Below are 17,867 nucleotides of genomic sequence, written 5' to 3'. Positions count from 1 at the left end.
ATCAAGACAAATTCTTGTTCTGAACTCTCATCCGAAGAAAAGACCGTTCATCCCTTCTCATTCTTATGGTCAGCAAGCGACGAAACCAAGTATATTTTGTATTTTGAATTCTGAATTCTAGACCCCACCTGAATCCATCGACATCACATCACATTTTGGTATCACAAGAACAGAGCACGAGAGAAGAAGAGACAGACGACTCAAAAGTCAATGAATAAACCAGTCAGCCCATGTTTCTCACTAGGCGTACCTAGGTAGATACTAAATGCTTACCGTTGGATACAACCCAAATCCTCAGCCAAGAAGGCAGCACTCCCCATCTATGACTCTGATGTTGCTGTCGATAGAGCGAAATTGCAAGTAGGCTGTGGTTTGTGGCTCATATATGTCAAGAGCAGACTCTTTACCATACCTTGGCGGTATCTGTAACCAAAAATTGAACCTTTGCTGCTCCACTCCAAGTCAAGTCTCAAGTCAGTACAGTCCTGCGTCCAACGGGTGGTCCGCTGCGGGAGTGCCCAGGTCGCCAGACCAACAAATGGTTCATCAGTCTAAAGAGGGACTCAGCCTCTCTTTTCTCTCTCCACTACCAACTAAAGCATGAAGTGAAACGCTTTTACTGAACTAGGTACTGACGAAGGAATGTGCATGCAAGAAGAAAGATACAACTGTCCTTGTAGGATTTATCCACCATCCAAATAGGAGATATCTTCAATTACATGTGATGTTGGCGGCAATTATGTTCACCTAATTCGGTTTTCAAGCGCAGCGCTTTTGAGACCCTCGATCCAAAATTCCACAACTTAGTTGGAACGAATCATAATCTTCGATTTTGCATCTTTTCTGGATTGAAGATTGGAAGCACGCTGTTGAAGGACGGTTTGAAGGGCGGCTCACTAGACCTTCAAGTCGACCTCCTTCTTTAGAGCCAGGAAGTAGAGCCGCTGTCGGTGACCAACAGACCCATTTTGAAGCTTACTAGAATGAATACAACTATCTCTCTATGTGACTGACTTATTACAACCCTTCCTTCTGACTTTTTATTAACCTCATGATCTTTTCTTTCCCTGGCTTTTCTTCTTCACACTACTTCTCCTCCTCCTCCTCCTCCTCCTCCCTCCTCCCTGCTACCACCTCGAATATATTGTATCAGAAAGCACCAGGAACTTTGGGCTCAAACCATCATCATCAACCCAACCATCGTACTCTCAAGGAATAACCTTACCCCATTCACATTATACTTTCTCATTCACCGACCTCTTTCTTTAATTTTCGATCTTGTTTTTGCATACGTTGTCACGAATATCACGAGTTTATACGAATTTCTTTCCATTTCTTTTTCGAATTTCCGTCCTCGAATCATTTACCCTAGACGTGTGGTGGTGTTTAACCCTCCAATCCATTCCACCTTCAATTTACTCCAAATTCCAACGTATCAACCATTCCTGGTGTGGATATCTGCACAATTACATCAGACTTGAATTGGACCGAGTAAACCCTCCCGGGACCTTGATATCTATTCAATCGTGTTGAATCTTTATTTACCCCCGTCCAGTCCAGTCCAGTCCAAGAATTCATTGCCAGCCAGCCAATTAAATGAAATAGAAAATCTACCAGTTTTCCATATTTCATATTTCATATCTTATTGCGGGAAACGAAAGATTGGAAAAGAAGTGCAAAGAGGAGAGAAGAGAGAGATAGGACACGAGAGAAAATAAGGAAGGAAAAGAGAAGAGAAGAGAAGAGAAGAAAAGAAAAGAAAAGAAAAGAAAAGAGGATCTTTCTATCATCTTCTTCTCCATTTTTCAACCTGTGACAACAAAGTATTCACAACTTCAATCAATATCTAGATACCTACCTACCTAGGTTGATTGATTGATCGATTGATTGATTGAACGATTGGTATTCTTATTACGGATTACATGCAAAATCCCCCACCAACAATTTCAGCTTTCTATCGCTTCTAGATCTCACCACAATCGAGGAAAAGTCAAGGAAAAGAGGAAAATCCCACTTCAAAGTCATTTTTTCCCAAAATTCGAACCCACCAACAAAGATCTCTTTCCTGCTCACCTCCCCCACCTTGATTCAAGACTTGATTGACTCTTGGAGTCTGATTGATCTCATTTATTCACCGGTAAAACATCTCCATCCAAGCTGGGCACCGGGGCAATCGACCGGGATTGGATTTACGAAACCTTACACACCATACACCCTGCGCACCTTACACACCTTGCACACCTCTTCAACTTTATTCACGAGCCAATTCCAGATACCCAAATCAGCCCAACCGACGCAAGCCCCTCCAGTAGCTCGTCATCCCATCTATTCATTTCTATTACCTTCATTCAATACCACCACCACCACCACCACCACCACCTAACACCTCCTCCACCATCATTGTCCATTATACAAAACCCGTCCATCTTCCAGCCTCGTCATTTTTCTTCTTTTTGATTTTTCTCTCACTTGGCTTCTTCGGTTTCACATCTACCAACCACGTACCCCCATCTACTCTTTGCGTAGATACCTAACCGATTCACATCTCACATACGTTGCTGTATTCTCGACATAATTAAAACACTGCACCATTTCGAATACAAACAAACGCTCTCAATAAGTATCTTGTCCATACAATCAACAATACACGCAACCAAACATGTCTCGACATGGCGCCCCGTCTCGAGTGACGGAATTTGATGAGCGTGATACTTATTATCGAGGGACAGCTCCACCACCAGCTCAAGTTCGAGTAAGAGAGCGTGATCACGAAGAGACTATTGACTTCAGTGCCAGAAGAGGTCCAGAAAGACCTCGAAGACGTTCATTGGATTTCTTACGAGATGATTACACGCGATCAGAACCAGGTCAAATGGTCGTAAGAGAACGCGAAAGAGAAACATTTAATGACGGTCCACTTGTGCGACGAGCAAGATCTCCCTCTCCTCCACGATTTCGTGAGAGAATTGTAAGAAGTGAGGTTGGAGTACGAGAGCCGTCTCCACCAGCGGAGAGAATCCGAACAAGAATTGTTGAGAGAGAAAAGGAAACTCCAAGATCTCCATCACCCCCACCACAACTTCGCGCACGAGTTATAGAGACAAGACAAAGGTTCAGAGAGCGTTCGCCATCTCCTCCAGCTCCTTCTCCAGTCCGCATTCGTGAGAGAATTATTGAGCGTGAAAGAGAAAGAGAGAGAACCCCTTCCCCACCACCACAAGTTGAGAGAATTCACACCCGAATTGTTGAAAGAGAGAGAGAAAGAGAACCCTCTCCATCACCATCTCCCCCACCAACCCCACCACCAGAGATTATTCGAGCACCACCCATTCACCGAGAAATTATTACACATCATCGTCATATTGATCACGGTAAGTTCAACTAGCATTCCCACGATAATTATAGTTTACCCTTACTGATTATTAAATAAGGTTTCGAAAGAGCGCCAGCTCCAAGTCCACCCCCACCTCCCCGTCGTGCCCACACCCCTGCACCACCAAAAACCGAAAAGACTGAAATCGACATTTATCGTTCCGGTAACAATACTGAAGTTGATATCACAAAAACCAAAACCAGTGGTCGCGAAAAGCCTAAATCACCCCCTCCACGAAGAGAATATTATGATGATTCCATCTTATATGAGCAAGAGCGTGATAAGCTACGTGTTAGAGATACCCGCATTGATCTCAGCAGGAGAAGAAGTTTGAGTGCTCGTCCTGATAAGGAGAGAGTAAATCTCGATATCCGAGATGAAGATGAAGCTGATTTCTACGCCCGTAAGGTTCAAGAGAGAGCCGTTATTGGTGAAGCATTCAACGGCGCCACAAAAGATTGGTCAATCATCGATGTTCCTCCTGGAACTGAGAGGATCCAACTAGATGGTGTCGGGGGTGGAAGTCAAGAAATCACTTGGCAGAGATACAATGGTGTACGACGAAGCAAGTTCAATCCTGAGCGTGAGCACAAGAGAGAAGAACCTGAACGTGTCGAGAAGAGAATTGAGATCCGTGAACGTGAGCGAGAAGGTCCTAATCGCACAACTGAGCATATCGAGATTCGTGAGCGTCAAAGTGCTGCACCTTCTCCACGCGAATCGTCAACCACTATTGACATCGATATCTCTAACTCTAGCAGTCGTAAGCCACGAAGCCATGCCAGTGGACCAACATACGAGAGAGAAAGAGAATACGAGCGTGTTGAGGAAAGCTCCGATCGTCAAGTTGGCTTCCCATTACCTCGTGGTCCACCAAAAAGTAGAATGGGTGATTTGTGGACTGAAATCACCAAGGACTTGGTAGCTAAGGAGGCTATCGAGGAACTTGGTTATGATTATGAAGAAACAGAATTCTTCTATTACATTCTTCAATATCTCAGATACGTAAGTTTTCTCCCTGCCTTACTTACATTCCTCGGAGAATATACTAACAACCCTCTAGCAAGATGTCGAGGAACTCGTTGCCCTCTCCGAAACCGTCCGCCGTGAAAGACAAGATCGCATCCGTGAAATCGAACGTGAACGCATTCGCATTGAACGTCGTGAGAAAGAACGCGATGATTGGGAGCGAGCAGAGCGAAGAAGAGAAAGAGATAGTGGCTACGATGATGAGCGAATCATCGAGAGAGAAATCATCTGGGATGATCATAGAAGACGCGAGAGACCTAGCAGACGTTGGTAATTCTTTTCCTATCGCTAGGATTCAATTATCAATGTGAGCCGGTCGATCGAAAGAATCGAAATTTCACAGGGAAATCGCAGACGAAGACGAGAAGAGAAAGCGGAAAGAGAAAAAAAAAATAAACCCAATTCTCTACGAATATGATGAAATGAACCGACGAAACGAACGACAGATGAACCAAAATACGACGTCACGGCTGCTACATAATGATATTTGCGCTTGTACTTGCACCTAGCATTGACTCCCTCCTCATATAGCGCTCCTGCATTTCTTCATTCCTTCTTGTTTCTTTTATTAATTTCTTTTCGATTGATCGATTCGGTCTCTCACTGCGGGGATGAGTGGGAAGTGTCTTCTATCTATTCCTGGATCATTCTTGTTATCTTACCTACATACATACCTCATATTCATCACCGTTCCTTCGTCCAGAAGAAAGGTACTACGTGTTTATTGGCATGGATATGGATGGATAGATAGATACACAAGATTTTCTCGGTGGAGGGATGGAAAGAATGGATGGGAATGATGGATGGATGGATGGATGGATGGGCTTAGTTGGTTTATTTTCTTGTGTTTTCCTTTTCTTTTACTCTTTTTTGTTCCTCCTCTTTGGTTGCGTGTGTTTCTCAATGGATTGTATTTGATTGCTCGTTTTTATTTACTTATGTGTGTTCGGGAGGGGTAGGACGGTTTGAAATGAAAGAGGGAAGGAGATATGTGTGTGGCAGACGGGCAGGCAGGCATACTTTTAACGAATGATTATGAAAATGAAAATATGATTGATACACTTTGATGCGATTGATTTTTTCATTTTTTTTTTTTTTTTTTTTCATTAGATAGGGCTTGAATGGATGGGATAATGTGAGATGGTGTTTCTTATCTTCTTGCTAGAGATATGAGTGATTGAGTGGATTAATATCACATAAACCTAAGAATATATCTTCCCTCCTCCTTTCAATCCCATCTCTTCCATTTCCTAGTCATAGAAATCATAATCTTCAAAACGTCCACTTCCAAACTTCATCTTCATCTTCATCAACTCTACCACAAGCATCGATTCAATTACCCCCTCCCTCCCCTCTTCCTCACCCGTTCAAAACTCTCCCTCGCCTCTCCCTATCTTCGGTGACTTTCCTTTCCTCCTTCCCTCTACCCATCAAGTTCCCAGGTATAGCATAGCATATCCCTAGACAGATCCCCCACATAACTCCCTAAAACTTCGGAATAAACATTGGAGTATTCTCCTTCCACTCCTTGTAGTCTTTTCGATGACCGTATTTCTTATCATACTATTTTTTGGACGGGGTGCGAGTTAGTTTACGTTTCTTTTTCTTTTCTTGTTCTCTCTTTTCTTGCAAGGTTTATCTTCTTCTCCTTTATCGATTTCCATTTTCTGCGTCTAATATATGGAGCACTCCAGATATTTGAGATGGCAGCGCTTCTAGTCTCTGTCTGGCACCGAGGGGCTTCATTATCTGAGATAGACTCTCCTCAATGAAGCTCTAGGCATGGCACTTGCACTCGCAAGTGTTCCAAGCTGTGAACAGTTTCCCTTGCACTTCAGCAGAATAGGTAAGGAGGGAGAGATGCGTTTCTCGCAAAAGGTTCTTTCACCTGAGTATGCAGGTAAGATCTCATTATCTTCTCACCCAGTCTCCCTTTCCACCAGATGCACACCACATCAACAACACCACACCACCAAAAACAAACAACAAAAGAGATGATCAACATACCTTCCCCTCACTCAACGGTACCCCACTAACCTTCAACAACAAAAAGCTCACAAAAGCCGGACTAACTCCCGCAATACCCACTCCTAAAGCTTTTCCCCATACCCCACTCGTGCCCATCCCCAACTGACCTACTCGCCCGGTAAGCACACCCGCACTCAAAACCGCAATTCCGGTCCACAAAGTTGCTTCTCCGAAATAATTGGGGTGTCTACTTTTACTCCACAGACCACTAGTGAGAAAATCCTCATCATGCTCTTTTCTCTTCTTCGCGGCGACCCAGGCGGATTTTTGGCGATCGGCGACGATTTCAAAGGAGAGACCGCCGGCGAAGAGGAGAAGTCCGATGATATCGGTTAGCATGAGAGTGGGGAGGGTGGAGAGAAGAGGATGTGGGATAGAGTTAAGGGCGAGGACGGGGAGACAGCAAAGGGACACCCAAGTTGCTTGGGCGAAGAAGGCGCCAAAGAATTTAGTAGGTGACTTTTTGATTTCGTCGACTGGGAGGGTGTTAGTCAGGTTGTTGAAGGAGTGGGGGAAGGAAGATATAAAATGAAGAGGTAGATATGTGCATAAGTATAAGAGAGGGGGGAGCGGAATTGGAATATGACTTCTCTTCTCGCCCCTCATACATCATAACCAAGAAACGCAGTACAAAAGCAAACCCACAGCGAGAATCATGACCATCCTCCATTATTCTCTTGAAGAGATAACTACCAACTATTTTCTCACAATGTTAGTAACGTGACACAATACAACATACTCCCAAGAAACAAACAATCTCGACTTGTAACACTCATCTCATGAATTACCCCAACCATCAAATAGAGCAGAGCAGCAAACCAAAGACAAAAATAGAAATCAAAGAATAACATACGCCTCGTAGCCCAAATCCCCACGGCCGCACTCAAAACTACCTGTCTCCAATTCAACGCATTGGCACCTCCCGTTCCGGTAAATGCTTCGAGGAGTTTCGGCCACTATTTTCGTAACAGGTTAGTTTTTGATCCACGACCTAGTAATTTACTCTTCTTTTCCTTCCGTTTCCCCCTCGCCTCGCCTCTCCTCCCTCATACACACAAAACTAATCCCCGTCCCAAAAGAAGACAATCCCAAGAACCCCCAAATACAGAAGAAGAAAGAAAGAAAGAAAGAAGACTCACCTCCACACCCCCCTTCCCCTTCCCCAACACCTCCGCCGCCGCCCTCGCCCTCACCGTCGGCAAGTAAAGCGAAAGAGCCGTCACACTCAAATAGGTCAAACTGCCACTCAAATCATAGAAGCGTTCGGACTGGGCCGCGATACTCGGGATTGCGACGGCCGCCTGCAGGAGGTAGGCTGCGCCGACGGCAGGGACCAGCGTGCGGAGGAAGGGAGAGCGGAAATTGGTGAGGAGGAGGAGGGTTTGTGCTAGTGTCATTTTTGATGAGGTTTGGATGTGAGAAGAGCAGGAGAGGGAATTGTATGTAGGTAGGTATGTGAGGGAGGATGTGAAGATGGTGTAATGCGATGAGATGGGATGAGATGGGATAAGGTGGGATAATAGTCCTTAATCTTTCAATCTTTTAAGCTTCACTCTATCTCTATCAATTCCATAAACACCAGTCAGTACAGGAATAGAAAACAAGATATCAAAATATCACAGATCTGAAATAACCCAATGGTAAACCAATAAAACCATCCAATAAAGAACCAAGTAATATACTATAAATTCCCCCTCCCCCCTCCTTCCCTAATTCCCTCTTCCCCTCACTCCTTCCCCTCTAACCTAATGTAGCCTCCCTCTTCGTATTTCATCAAACTACCACATCACACATATTTAACATATGTAATGACGACATAGACTTTTTCGCTCCCTTCACCTGGATTTCTGCCCATTTTTTCAGGCCAACTCAAATTCCTAATTCCTAATTCATAAATTCACAATTGATCGACATAAATATCGATTTTTAACTTCACCATCGGAAAACGGCTTTTTGCATTAAATATTCAATAAAGAATTTATTCCCCTGACGATCGACTTTTTTTAGTGTCGATCAAACCCGAGGATCACTTGTCAATTTATTAGTCAATTCATTTTGACCTCACTGCCAAAAAAGTGAAGCATGATATGGTAAAAAGAAAAATTAAAGAAAACTTCAAAAAAAACATGAATGTATCGTCAATTCTCAATCATTAATTCAATTCTCTTCTCTTCTTGTTTTTGTCTCCATCTATCTACTCCATTGCTTTCTTCCATCTTCTCATCTTCCCTCCATCACTGTGCCATGACTTCCATCCATCCCAATCATATACACCCCAATCCATTTCACCCATACCCATTCATCAATCATCTAATTATTAATATTATAGTAATCGCATTTCCCGACCACTTTGTTCTCTTTCATCCCATCCATCCACAGCTTTGAACCACAAAACACAAACCTCAACGCAGATCTGTATCTGTATTTGGATTTGCATCTGTAACAAATCATTGTCCTTCTCTAGACGCCTTAACGAGTGTTTTTGTTATTCCCACTCCCCAATACCATCAATCAGTGGAATCAAATCAATCATCCACCAAAAATATTCCTCATAAAAACTGGTCATCTGAAAAAAACCAAATCATAGAAGAGGAAAAATGTATAAATGAATAGAAAAAAATCAAAAAAGGCGATGGCAAGGGGTATCTTAACGATATGCCGCGCCAAATGAATTAACAGAAAAGAAAAAAGCACCGGACAAGAACGTAATGTACATAAGTTATTCATAAAGTGGGATAAAACCCATCAACGCAAAGGTTCTTTGACATCTGCTACACCATTGGCGATGACTTCTCTCAACGACCAGCGTGGGGGCTTAACAACTCCTTGAAGACCGTTTGCCCTTTGCCATTCCTTTTCCATTTCAGGTGTAACACCATCAGGTAAATGTTCTGCACCACCGGCTACACCAGTGGAGAACTTGAGCTGAAGTACGTCTCCAACCTCGTCGCAAGCAGCCAAGATACGATCCATATCATCCTTGTTGTGGGCTGCGGAAACACAGAAGCGGGCACGAGAAGAGATAAGTGGCGTGGCGGGATAACCGACAATGACGACGGAAATCTTTCTTCGAAGCATTTCATGGGAGAAAGCAGGCATCTTGGCGGGGTTGTACAAAACAATTGGGATAATTGGTGAATCATCATGACCGTAGACGATAAAGCCGAGGCGCTTCAATCCCAATCGGAGATATCTCGAGTTGAATGCAATTCGTTGTAATCTCTCCTCACCCTGACCAGGAGCGATTTCTCCAGAGATGATTTTCAAAGCGCTGAGAATTTGCATCAAAACTGGTGGGGTAGGTGATTCACCATACATGGTTGCCGCGTTTGTTTGCCTTAATTTATCAATGATATGTTTTTCACCAGAGATATAACCTCCGTTAGCACCGAAAGATTTGGTAAGAGTACCCATAAGGATATCAATCTCGGCAGGATCAATTCCAAAGTAATCGCATACTCCACGACCGTGAGGACCCATAGCACCAATAGAATGAGCCTCATCGACGAAAAGGTTGAACTTGTACTTCTTCTTGAGAGCCAAGACTCCTGGTAAGTTAACCATTGTACCTTCCATGGAGTATAAACCTTCAACTACAACCAAAATCTTCTTCCATGGTCGATGAGTTCTAGGTTGACCTTGAGAGATGACTTCCCGGAGGAGTCTTTCCAAATCATTCATATCATTGTGCTTGAAGGACATGATCATAGCTCTTGAAAGACGTGCACCAATACGGATAGAAGCGTGATTCAATTCATCGGAAATAATGAGTGAGCCCTTTCCAACCAAAGCTGGGAAAGCAGTTGCGTTTGTAGCGAAACCCATTGAGAATACCATTGCAGCTGGTTTTCCAACAAACTTGGCAATTCTCTCTTCGACCTCCAAGGCCAAATCTGAAGTACCGGCGTCTGCTCGAGGACTTGCAGAGCTGATTCCGTATTTCTTGATCGTCTCTTCAACTGCGTCTGCGCATGGTCCTTCTGACTGTGCAAATCCGAGATAGTTATAAGAACTCAAATTCAAGGTTTCTGTGTACGTGCCGGTATATTGATAGTTCTTGTTGAAATCATCAGTCTTTCGGTCAATAAGAGTAATGTATCTACCAGGGACTCCAGTAATTGGACGAGCGAAACAATCATCAATACGCAACTTCAATCTGCGAACATAGAAATTGTCAAAATCACTGTTGAGGGCGGCGTAGCCATTGGCAGCAGTGAGATGTCGGTAGGCTTCAGGCTTGAATCTTTTTCCAAAGAAATCCCGAACATGTCCGAATATGATCAAGACCAAGTAACTTATGTATGTAGTAAGAAGATAATAGTATGGTGGTTCGTCCTCGACTGGATCTTCAAGGACTCCATGATGCTGACTGACATATTTATGACTTGGGTGGTTCAATGGACCAAATTGTGCCTCTCTTCTTGCTTGTAACTTTGCCTCTGCGACGGAAGGTGGTTGAAAAAGTGTCGTAGGTGGTTCATCCATGTTTACCTCACCAGCCTTTGCAGTGGAGAGAGAAATTGTGGGAAGAGATAAAGATGCTGGACTGGGCGATGGGTTATCCAGTAGTCGCTGTTGTTGTGCGGCAACAGCAGAAAGGAGGGCCGCCTGAGCAGATTGTTGTTCCTTGCTCTTTGGTGAAGAGGTGAAGAAATTGGTCAATCTGTTACCCTTTGAGGTCGACGGCCTACGAGCTGCAGGTTTGTCGGATTGCGGTGTAATAGCCGCAGGCGTGATAGAACTAGCGAACGGATTTCGAGGAAGTCTTTGAGGCATCGTGTTCATGAATCAAATACCCTGCTCGAAGCAGATTAGAGTATGTAGTGTTGGGGTTGGAAGCGTAGACTGAATGGAAGTCGTATGCCGATGTTTCTCCAACGATCTGGAGACCTTTGTTTATTGACTTGTGAGATGATTGACTCGAAGGGATATAGAGGGATAGATATCGTAGATCAATAAGGGGTATTCGTAGTCTGTGGGCTATGACGAAGGTGGTTGGCAGATTATTTAACGACGAAGTTCTAGGATGAGGATTTAATATCAGTAACGTGGACAATTTATAATGCAGGGAGAAGAGCTGTGGGGCGAAGCACTCGATATATGTTTTCGAGAATATTGACAGGGGAGAACGATGGAAGAAGACAACGAAGACCTCGAAGACTTCCAAGTAGGATAAGTATATCATAAGAAGTACAGACGTTTTTGTGCCCAGGGCACGATGAGGGTTAAATTGGGCATCGATTTTTAAGGCAATCGAGATTAAATCGATAATTGAAGGAAATTGAGAAAAAAGTAGACATACCAAGGATGGAATTTTATGCTTTAGTGAGTTAGGATTGGCAGTGTGTAGTGTAGTGTGTATTCGTATGTTGTTGCAATATTAAATCGGTGTGAGTTGTGAAATACTTTTTTGGTTGATGCTGAATGCTGAATGCTGAATGTCGATGCTGATTTCTTTAATTTTGCAAGAAATAGAATGGAAGTGATCCTTCTAATGGTAAGATGGTGGTTGAGAGGATTGAAACTAAGTTTGCGACGAGAAGGTAAAACACCGTTTGATCGTTCTTAGTTCTTCGTTCTTCGTTGATCGCTCTTCGCTCTTCGTTTCTTCTCTCCTCCTACGTGGAAGATACAAGGCTGGCTAATCGGTCACCGCGGTGAGAGGTTCTCGCCAGGGAAAGAGGGACGAGGTGTGGCTGGATCTGAAGCTATCGTGGAAGAAGTTACTGTAGACACTCCAGACACTCCCAAACACTCAATTATAGTTTCGAAAGTGCTACTCGAGTAGGACTTCTCTCAATCGATCCTTTGTAGAAACACACCAATATAGTCTGGCTTATGCTGTCTTATTATTATAATGATAAGTAAGATTGACAATCAACAAGGCAGTTCCCTTTTGGATCAGAAGAACTTCATAAAGTTTCGATGTAGCATGTAACGGAGGATCACAATTCGCAAAAAAAACGGGAAGAAGAGTGAAAATGTGAAATAAAGGAGAAGAGATATGGATTTTTAGGTTACTCGAGGTAAATGAGGTTCAACATGGGTTAAATCTACTAATTGTGTGATAAGTTGGTGGTACCCAAGAGAGCCTTTGAAATCTTCTGATGAACGATGATCAATGCGGCTTGTGGCTCCGTATTAATCTATTAATCTAGACTTTATGAATATGAAGAATACTTTCGGAGAATGAGCGGCGATGAGTATCGATGAGCGACGGAAGGATCGAATAATTCTAACAACAAGAAGCTAATCGTCCGGTGCATCCGTCGTTTTGCACATTATCCTTACCTTGACTTGTCGTGCCGCTTTACCTTGATCTTTCGCTCGGGCACGTGTCGGGGAAGATGTAACTAGGGGCGAACTTCTTCATCGTCCGGTATACCGTATACCCTTCGTTGATTACATACACATTTACCTATATCAAATTCTCAAATTCACTCGCCGCCTTTAGACTCAGTTAACACAGTCTGCGGTCTTTTTCAAATCCCGATATATCTAATTTCCTTTTTTTTCTCTTTTCCAGGATGGAAATGGCTGGAAGCGTTAGATAACCGTATGTGATTGGTCCCAAACACAAAAAAGAGTGGTTATCTGGATCCGTTCCGCTTTTCCATTTTTTTTTTTGATTGACTGGTAGGGCTGTTAAAAACTGCGATGGAACCAATGAGAAGCTTGACATTTATGCAAGTTATGCAGCCTACTTAGGTAGGTAACTTGAAGTAGGTACCTACCTAGGTAGGTATTTAGATTCTGAGTTTCCTCTTGGTATCCGAGTTGTACTTTTGTGCAGACTAATTACTTTGGGCTCTAGTCTCTAGCACACTTGCAAGACCTAGTTAGTATCTACGTATCTTTTGATTTCTCATTTCTCGATTCTCGATGCTCGATGCTCCAGGGCTGCTGTTGTAGGGCAAAGTTTTGAATTTCATATTACTTCATTTAAAGCTACCAGATTAGTAGAAAGAGAATGAAATCATCGATTTCTCTCGATTGTTTGAATGCGTACCGCTACCTCGATACTACTTCCCACTTCTTTCATGTGGCCTGACTTGGTACCAGACTTCAAAACTATCGCTAGACACTCCGTTACCCCTGACCTAGTCGGTGTGTACCAGATCAAACAGCAGTACCGCAGGCTTTTCTTCCACTCCATATAAGCGTACAAGCGTTATAGAGCGTATTGCACGCGTCATGATACGTTTGACGTTTGTTCTTGCAAATTGCTTTTAAACGTTCCTTTGCTCAGTTCACTGCCACGATACACCCATGCCATATGTCAACCTACGCGTATCTCAACCCCTCACTTATATCAACTCTCCATGCAATCCCAAATAGAGTGTTTAAGTGGAACATCGCCAGCCCTCCATGCGCTCTCCCTCCTCTCAAGAGATGCGATCGTGAATCGTGACAATGCAATCTTTATACTTTTGTTATTATCTTTTGTCCAGATGAAAACGTGCCTCGATCTCACGACTATGATATCACTTTGATGCATACTCTTTAGACATTCCCAGCATCGCCCTTGAATGAAATCTTGCTCGAGAAAGCACCAGTCAAAATTCTTTAAAAGTATAAATTCTTCAGACGTTAGATCCCTTGGGTCGGCTTCACTTGCTTTACTGAATCAAGGAGTACCCCTCTCTACAGAGAAACGGCTGACTATAAGCTTTCAAAATTACAGTGTACCCTCCAATGCAAAAGTTATCCAATACCTGGGTCTACTGTGTGCATCACAAGTATACTAGGTAATCATAATGCATGTTAATAGCATGAAGAAGTTCCTGAGCTTAAATTTGATGCTATTGCTAGCAGCATTCGATTTAGTGGTTTTGTGAAAGGTCTAGAAATCGAATATTATATAAGTTCATCGACCGATGCCATATTATTTTACTGTGCGGGAGCGGGTGGGTTCTAAGTTCTAAGCTGCCTTTTCTTTTTCCCGTTGCTACCGGCGATGGAGGGGTTTCGGTACGTACCTAGTGGTGACTGTAGGTCGTGTTCCCGTTATTGACTCTTTTCCTACCCAGGTTGAATATCAACCAATACATAACGTCTGAAATGTATATATATATACCGTATAGGAAATAGGACATATGAGTATGATGACTAAAGTGGTTGTAAGAACCCCAAGTACAATATGCAGCTAAGTGCCCTTGAGTATTTGATATTCGACAAAAGAACACGGACCTGAGTGAAGATGTCAGTCAAGGTGTGGTGTCTCAAAATTATTATCCGTTCTACACCCGCTGGTTCCAGTTCATATGGCTAACCTCGGAATGTTGCCTGAGGACATCAACAGGTTCCGTAACAATCCGCTCGGAACCTTTCCGCATCTCTGTTGTTGAAGGACACTGAGATGTACCTACCTACAATATGTAAATAGTTTCATGTCAAGATACATATTGAAATTTCTCAATTTCTTCAATTCCCACCAATTTTTCTTGCAAAAATCAAGCACACTTGCTTCAATTGTCTTCGCCAAATATTTCTACGAGTTTGGAATTCACCGCCGGACTTCCCCTTGAATCCCCCACATACCGAATCTCATCCTCAATATAGTAACACACCCACCGCAAAAATCTGTTGAGAATCGCTTCCCCTTTCTTCATCCCTTCCAGATTATCCACTTGCAGTACACTCCTCTTTCCTAAAGTCAGCCCGTATACTACCATCTCATCAAATCACAACTATGGGTTCGCAAATTCCTCCTAATGGATCCGAATCATTAGCTACAGAGCTTTGGCGTCATTCGGATCCCACTTCCACGCGCATGCACGAATTTAAAGAAATTGTTAACAAGAAATATAACTTGAACTTGAAAAGTTATGATGATTTGTATGAATGGTCTATTGAAAATATAGCCGAATTTTGGGGGGAGACTTGGTGGCTCACGGGGATCAGGGCGGAGAAAGGTTTTGATAAGGTACGTAGGGAGCTGATTTTTGTATTGTCATGTGATGGGAATGATTCCTTGGGTTAAGATTTTGAGGTATATGCCGGATAGGGAGATGGAAGGTCGACAAGGTCGATCGTGTCTTCTCTTAAAGTGCCGTTTGGGCTGTGATCGAGGGACATATTTGAGATAATTGAGAGAACGATTGATTTGAGGCGTAGTAGTTCTATGTACTTTGATATCAGGTCGGCTCACAAACGATGAAATCATTCCTGCAGAGGAACTCTACACATTGTCCTAAGACTAAGAATGATAGGTGGTTGACAATGATGCTCCAATGTTTCCTCGACCCAACTTTTTTCAAGGATCTCTCCTCAACTTTGCCGAAAACCTCCTTTACCCCGCTAATCTTACTATTGACCCGGATTCTCCAGCTATCATCGCCGCCACAGAATCCACTCGCAATACTGTCTCATGGGCCGAACTCAGAGAACAAGTTCGAAAATGTACCAATGCCTTGCGAACGCTCGGTGTCAAACCTCATGACCGAGTTGCCGGGTTCGTAGGAAATCATACGAATACCGTTGTGGCAATGCTAGCTGCTGCATCTATAGGAGCAATTTGGACTGGTGTCAGTCCTGATACAGGAGTTGCGGCTGTATTGGATCGATTAGTGCAGATCGAGCCAGTCGTACTTTTTGCTGATAATGGGGTCGAGTATAATGGAAGGTTTCATGAGAGTTTGACTAAAACACGTGAGATTGTAAAAGAATTAAAGGGGCTTAAGCGGTTGATTATTTTCGATACTGTGAATCTTCCAATTGAGATTAAAGGGTTCGATATCAAGGATGGGAAAGCAGAGACTTATGATGAGTTTTTGAAAAGGTGGGTTATTTGAACATTTTTCGCTTTCCATTCTTCCTAAATACTTACTTACAAACCCTAGCGCTACTGATCCAAATGCCCCATTAAAGTTTGCACAACTCCCACCAGACACTCCATTGTATATCCTCTACTCTTCAGGGACAACCGGAAAACCCAAATGCATCATTCACTCTTCTCTGGGCACTCTTGTCCAACATAAAAAAGAGCACATCCTTCACTGCGATATCCGTCCCGGTGATCGCCTTTTCTACTTCACAACGTGTACTTGGATGATGTGGCATTGGCTTGTATCCGGCTTGGCTTCCGGAACCACTATAGTTCTCTACGATGGATCACCTTTCAGACCGCATTCAAATCTCTCCATGCCTCTTCTCATCCAAGAATTAGGAATCACTCACTTTGGAACCAGTGCGAAATACCTCTCCATTCTCGAACAAAACAACATTCTCCCCTTGAAACAAAACATCAATCTCTCCAACCTCCGCGCAATTTACTCTACTGGCTCACCGTTAGCTCCTTCAACTTTCAAGTACATCTACAACGCCTTTCCCCCAACTATAAATCTCGGTTCCATAACAGGCGGCACAGATATTATTTCCCTCTTCGGTGCCCCGTCCCCCCTCTCCCCCGTTTACACTGGCGAAATCCAAGTCCGCGCCCTCGGTATGTCCATAACCGCCTATTCGCCCTCCGGATCTCCCGTCCCAGCCGGCGAACCAGGAGACCTAGTTTGCACCAAACCATTCCCCAGTCAACCCACTACATTTTTCTCTCCCTCCATCCCTGACCCTTCAGAAACCTCTTCAAGCCCATCTCCAGGCGATAAAAAATACTTCGAATCCTATTTCGAAACTTTCCCTGGTGTATGGCATCATGGCGATTTCATCAAATTCTCCCCCGCAACAGGAGGAATCTACATGTTAGGTCGCTCGGATGGCATCCTCAAACCGTCCGGTGTCCGCTTCGGCTCGGCTGAAATCTACAATATCCTTCTCAAACACTTTCACGCCGAAATCGAAGACGCGCTCTGTATAGGACGACGACGTCCTACAGATGATGATGAGACGGTCGTTCTTTTCGTGAAGATGTCTCCGGGCTACACATTTAATGAAGAGTTGAAAGAAGACATTAGGAAAGTGGTGAGGAAGGAATTGAGCGCAAGACATGTGCCTGGAATTATCGAAGAGTGTTTTGAAATCCCCGTGACGACGAATGGGAAGAAGGTCGAGGTGGCGGTGAAACAGATCTTGTGCGGCATGGATGTGAAGATTAGTGCGAGCGTAGCGAATAGAGAGTGTTTGGATTGGTATCGGGAGTGGGCGGGGAGATATTAGGGTAGGTGCTAGATTTTGGGGATAAGGGAGAGATGAGGAATGAGGACGTAAGAGTTGAGTGATGAATGAATGGATGGATGAATGCTTGTGCATAACACAAAATAAAACTAGATCATATTAGATTGGAGAAGGGAAAACTATCAAAAATAGAATCGGGTAATTAAATAGGTAGATAGATATAGTCCAACAAACAAACCGCAGTCAAGATTTAAGAAGAAAATAAGTCTTACAAATATCCACGTATGCAAATGACATTATACCTCACTTTTCCTTTACACTCCATACCTGTCTATGTATCGCGTCAATGTGCATGTGCATATGC

General features: G+C 43.5%; 4 protein-coding genes across 4 annotated transcripts; 2 read left to right on the top strand and 2 right to left on the bottom strand.

The window, feature by feature from the left end:
• Window positions 1–1,313: 1,313 nt before the first annotated feature.
• Window positions 1,314–5,530, top strand: EAE97_010758 (uncharacterized protein). The gene is made up of 3 exons (XM_038881273.1): window positions 1,314–3,371; window positions 3,432–4,378; window positions 4,437–5,530. The coding sequence occupies exons 1-3, from the start codon at window positions 2,660–2,662 to the stop codon at window positions 4,674–4,676; spliced, it is 1,899 nt and encodes a 632-aa protein (XP_038727891.1). The 5' UTR covers window positions 1,314–2,659; the 3' UTR covers window positions 4,677–5,530.
• A 247-nt stretch (window positions 5,531–5,777) lies between these two features.
• Window positions 5,778–8,075, bottom strand: EAE97_010757 (uncharacterized protein). Its single transcript, XM_038881272.1, has 5 exons — window positions 7,570–8,075; window positions 7,284–7,386; window positions 7,076–7,126; window positions 6,410–6,906; window positions 5,778–5,965 (listed from the first exon to the last, which is right to left on the bottom strand). The coding sequence occupies exons 1-5, from the start codon at window positions 7,825–7,827 to the stop codon at window positions 5,888–5,890; spliced, it is 987 nt and encodes a 328-aa protein (XP_038727890.1). The 5' UTR covers window positions 7,828–8,075; the 3' UTR covers window positions 5,778–5,887.
• Window positions 8,076–9,175: 1,100 nt separating this feature from the next.
• EAE97_010756 (uncharacterized protein) lies at window positions 9,176–11,206 on the bottom strand (the record flags this gene model as incomplete). The annotated part of the gene is made up of 1 exon (XM_038881271.1): window positions 9,176–11,206. One exon carries the CDS (start codon window positions 11,204–11,206, stop codon window positions 9,176–9,178), a length of 2,031 nt encoding a protein of 676 aa, XP_038727889.1.
• Window positions 11,207–15,122: 3,916 nt separating this feature from the next.
• On the top strand, window positions 15,123–17,545 carry EAE97_010755 (uncharacterized protein; the record flags this gene model as incomplete). The annotated part of the gene is made up of 3 exons (XM_038881270.1): window positions 15,123–15,356; window positions 15,643–16,211; window positions 16,273–17,545. 3 exons carry the CDS (start codon window positions 15,123–15,125, stop codon window positions 17,543–17,545), a joined length of 2,076 nt encoding a protein of 691 aa, XP_038727888.1.
• Between the last annotated feature and the right edge of the window lie 322 nt (window positions 17,546–17,867).

The sequence above is a fragment of the Botrytis byssoidea genome, assembly GCF_014898295.1.
Source record: "Botrytis byssoidea strain MUCL 94 chromosome Unknown BBYS_030, whole genome shotgun sequence".
Taxonomy (NCBI): Eukaryota; Fungi; Ascomycota; class Leotiomycetes; order Helotiales; family Sclerotiniaceae; genus Botrytis; species Botrytis byssoidea.
Note: the sequence above shows the minus strand (reverse complement) of the source record. Positions and strands in the feature narration are given on the sequence as shown.

What these genes read in the sequence shown, in the direction of transcription:
- EAE97_010758 (XM_038881273.1), top strand. Translation starts at nt 2,660, where the DNA reads ATGTCTCGACATGGCGCCCCGTCTCGAGTGACGGAATTTGATGAGCGT. An exon ending in TCATCGTCATATTGATCACG is followed by an intron (nt 3,372 to 3,431) that starts GTAAGTTCAACT and finishes TTATTAAATAAG; the next exon opens with GTTTCGAAAGAGCGCCAGCT. An exon ending in TTCTTCAATATCTCAGATAC is followed by an intron (nt 4,379 to 4,436) that starts GTAAGTTTTCTC and finishes ACAACCCTCTAG; the next exon opens with CAAGATGTCGAGGAACTCGT.
- EAE97_010757 (XM_038881272.1), bottom strand. Translation starts at nt 7,827, where the DNA reads ATGACACTAGCACAAACCCTCCTCCTCCTCACCAATTTCCGCTCTCCC. An exon ending in AGGGGAAGGGGGGTGTGGAG is followed by an intron (nt 7,387 to 7,569) that starts GTGAGTCTTCTT and finishes TTACGAAAATAG; the next exon opens with TGGCCGAAACTCCTCGAAGC. An exon ending in TACCGTTGAGTGAGGGGAAG is followed by an intron (nt 5,966 to 6,409) that starts GTATGTTGATCA and finishes TCCAAAAAATAG; the next exon opens with TATGATAAGAAATACGGTCA.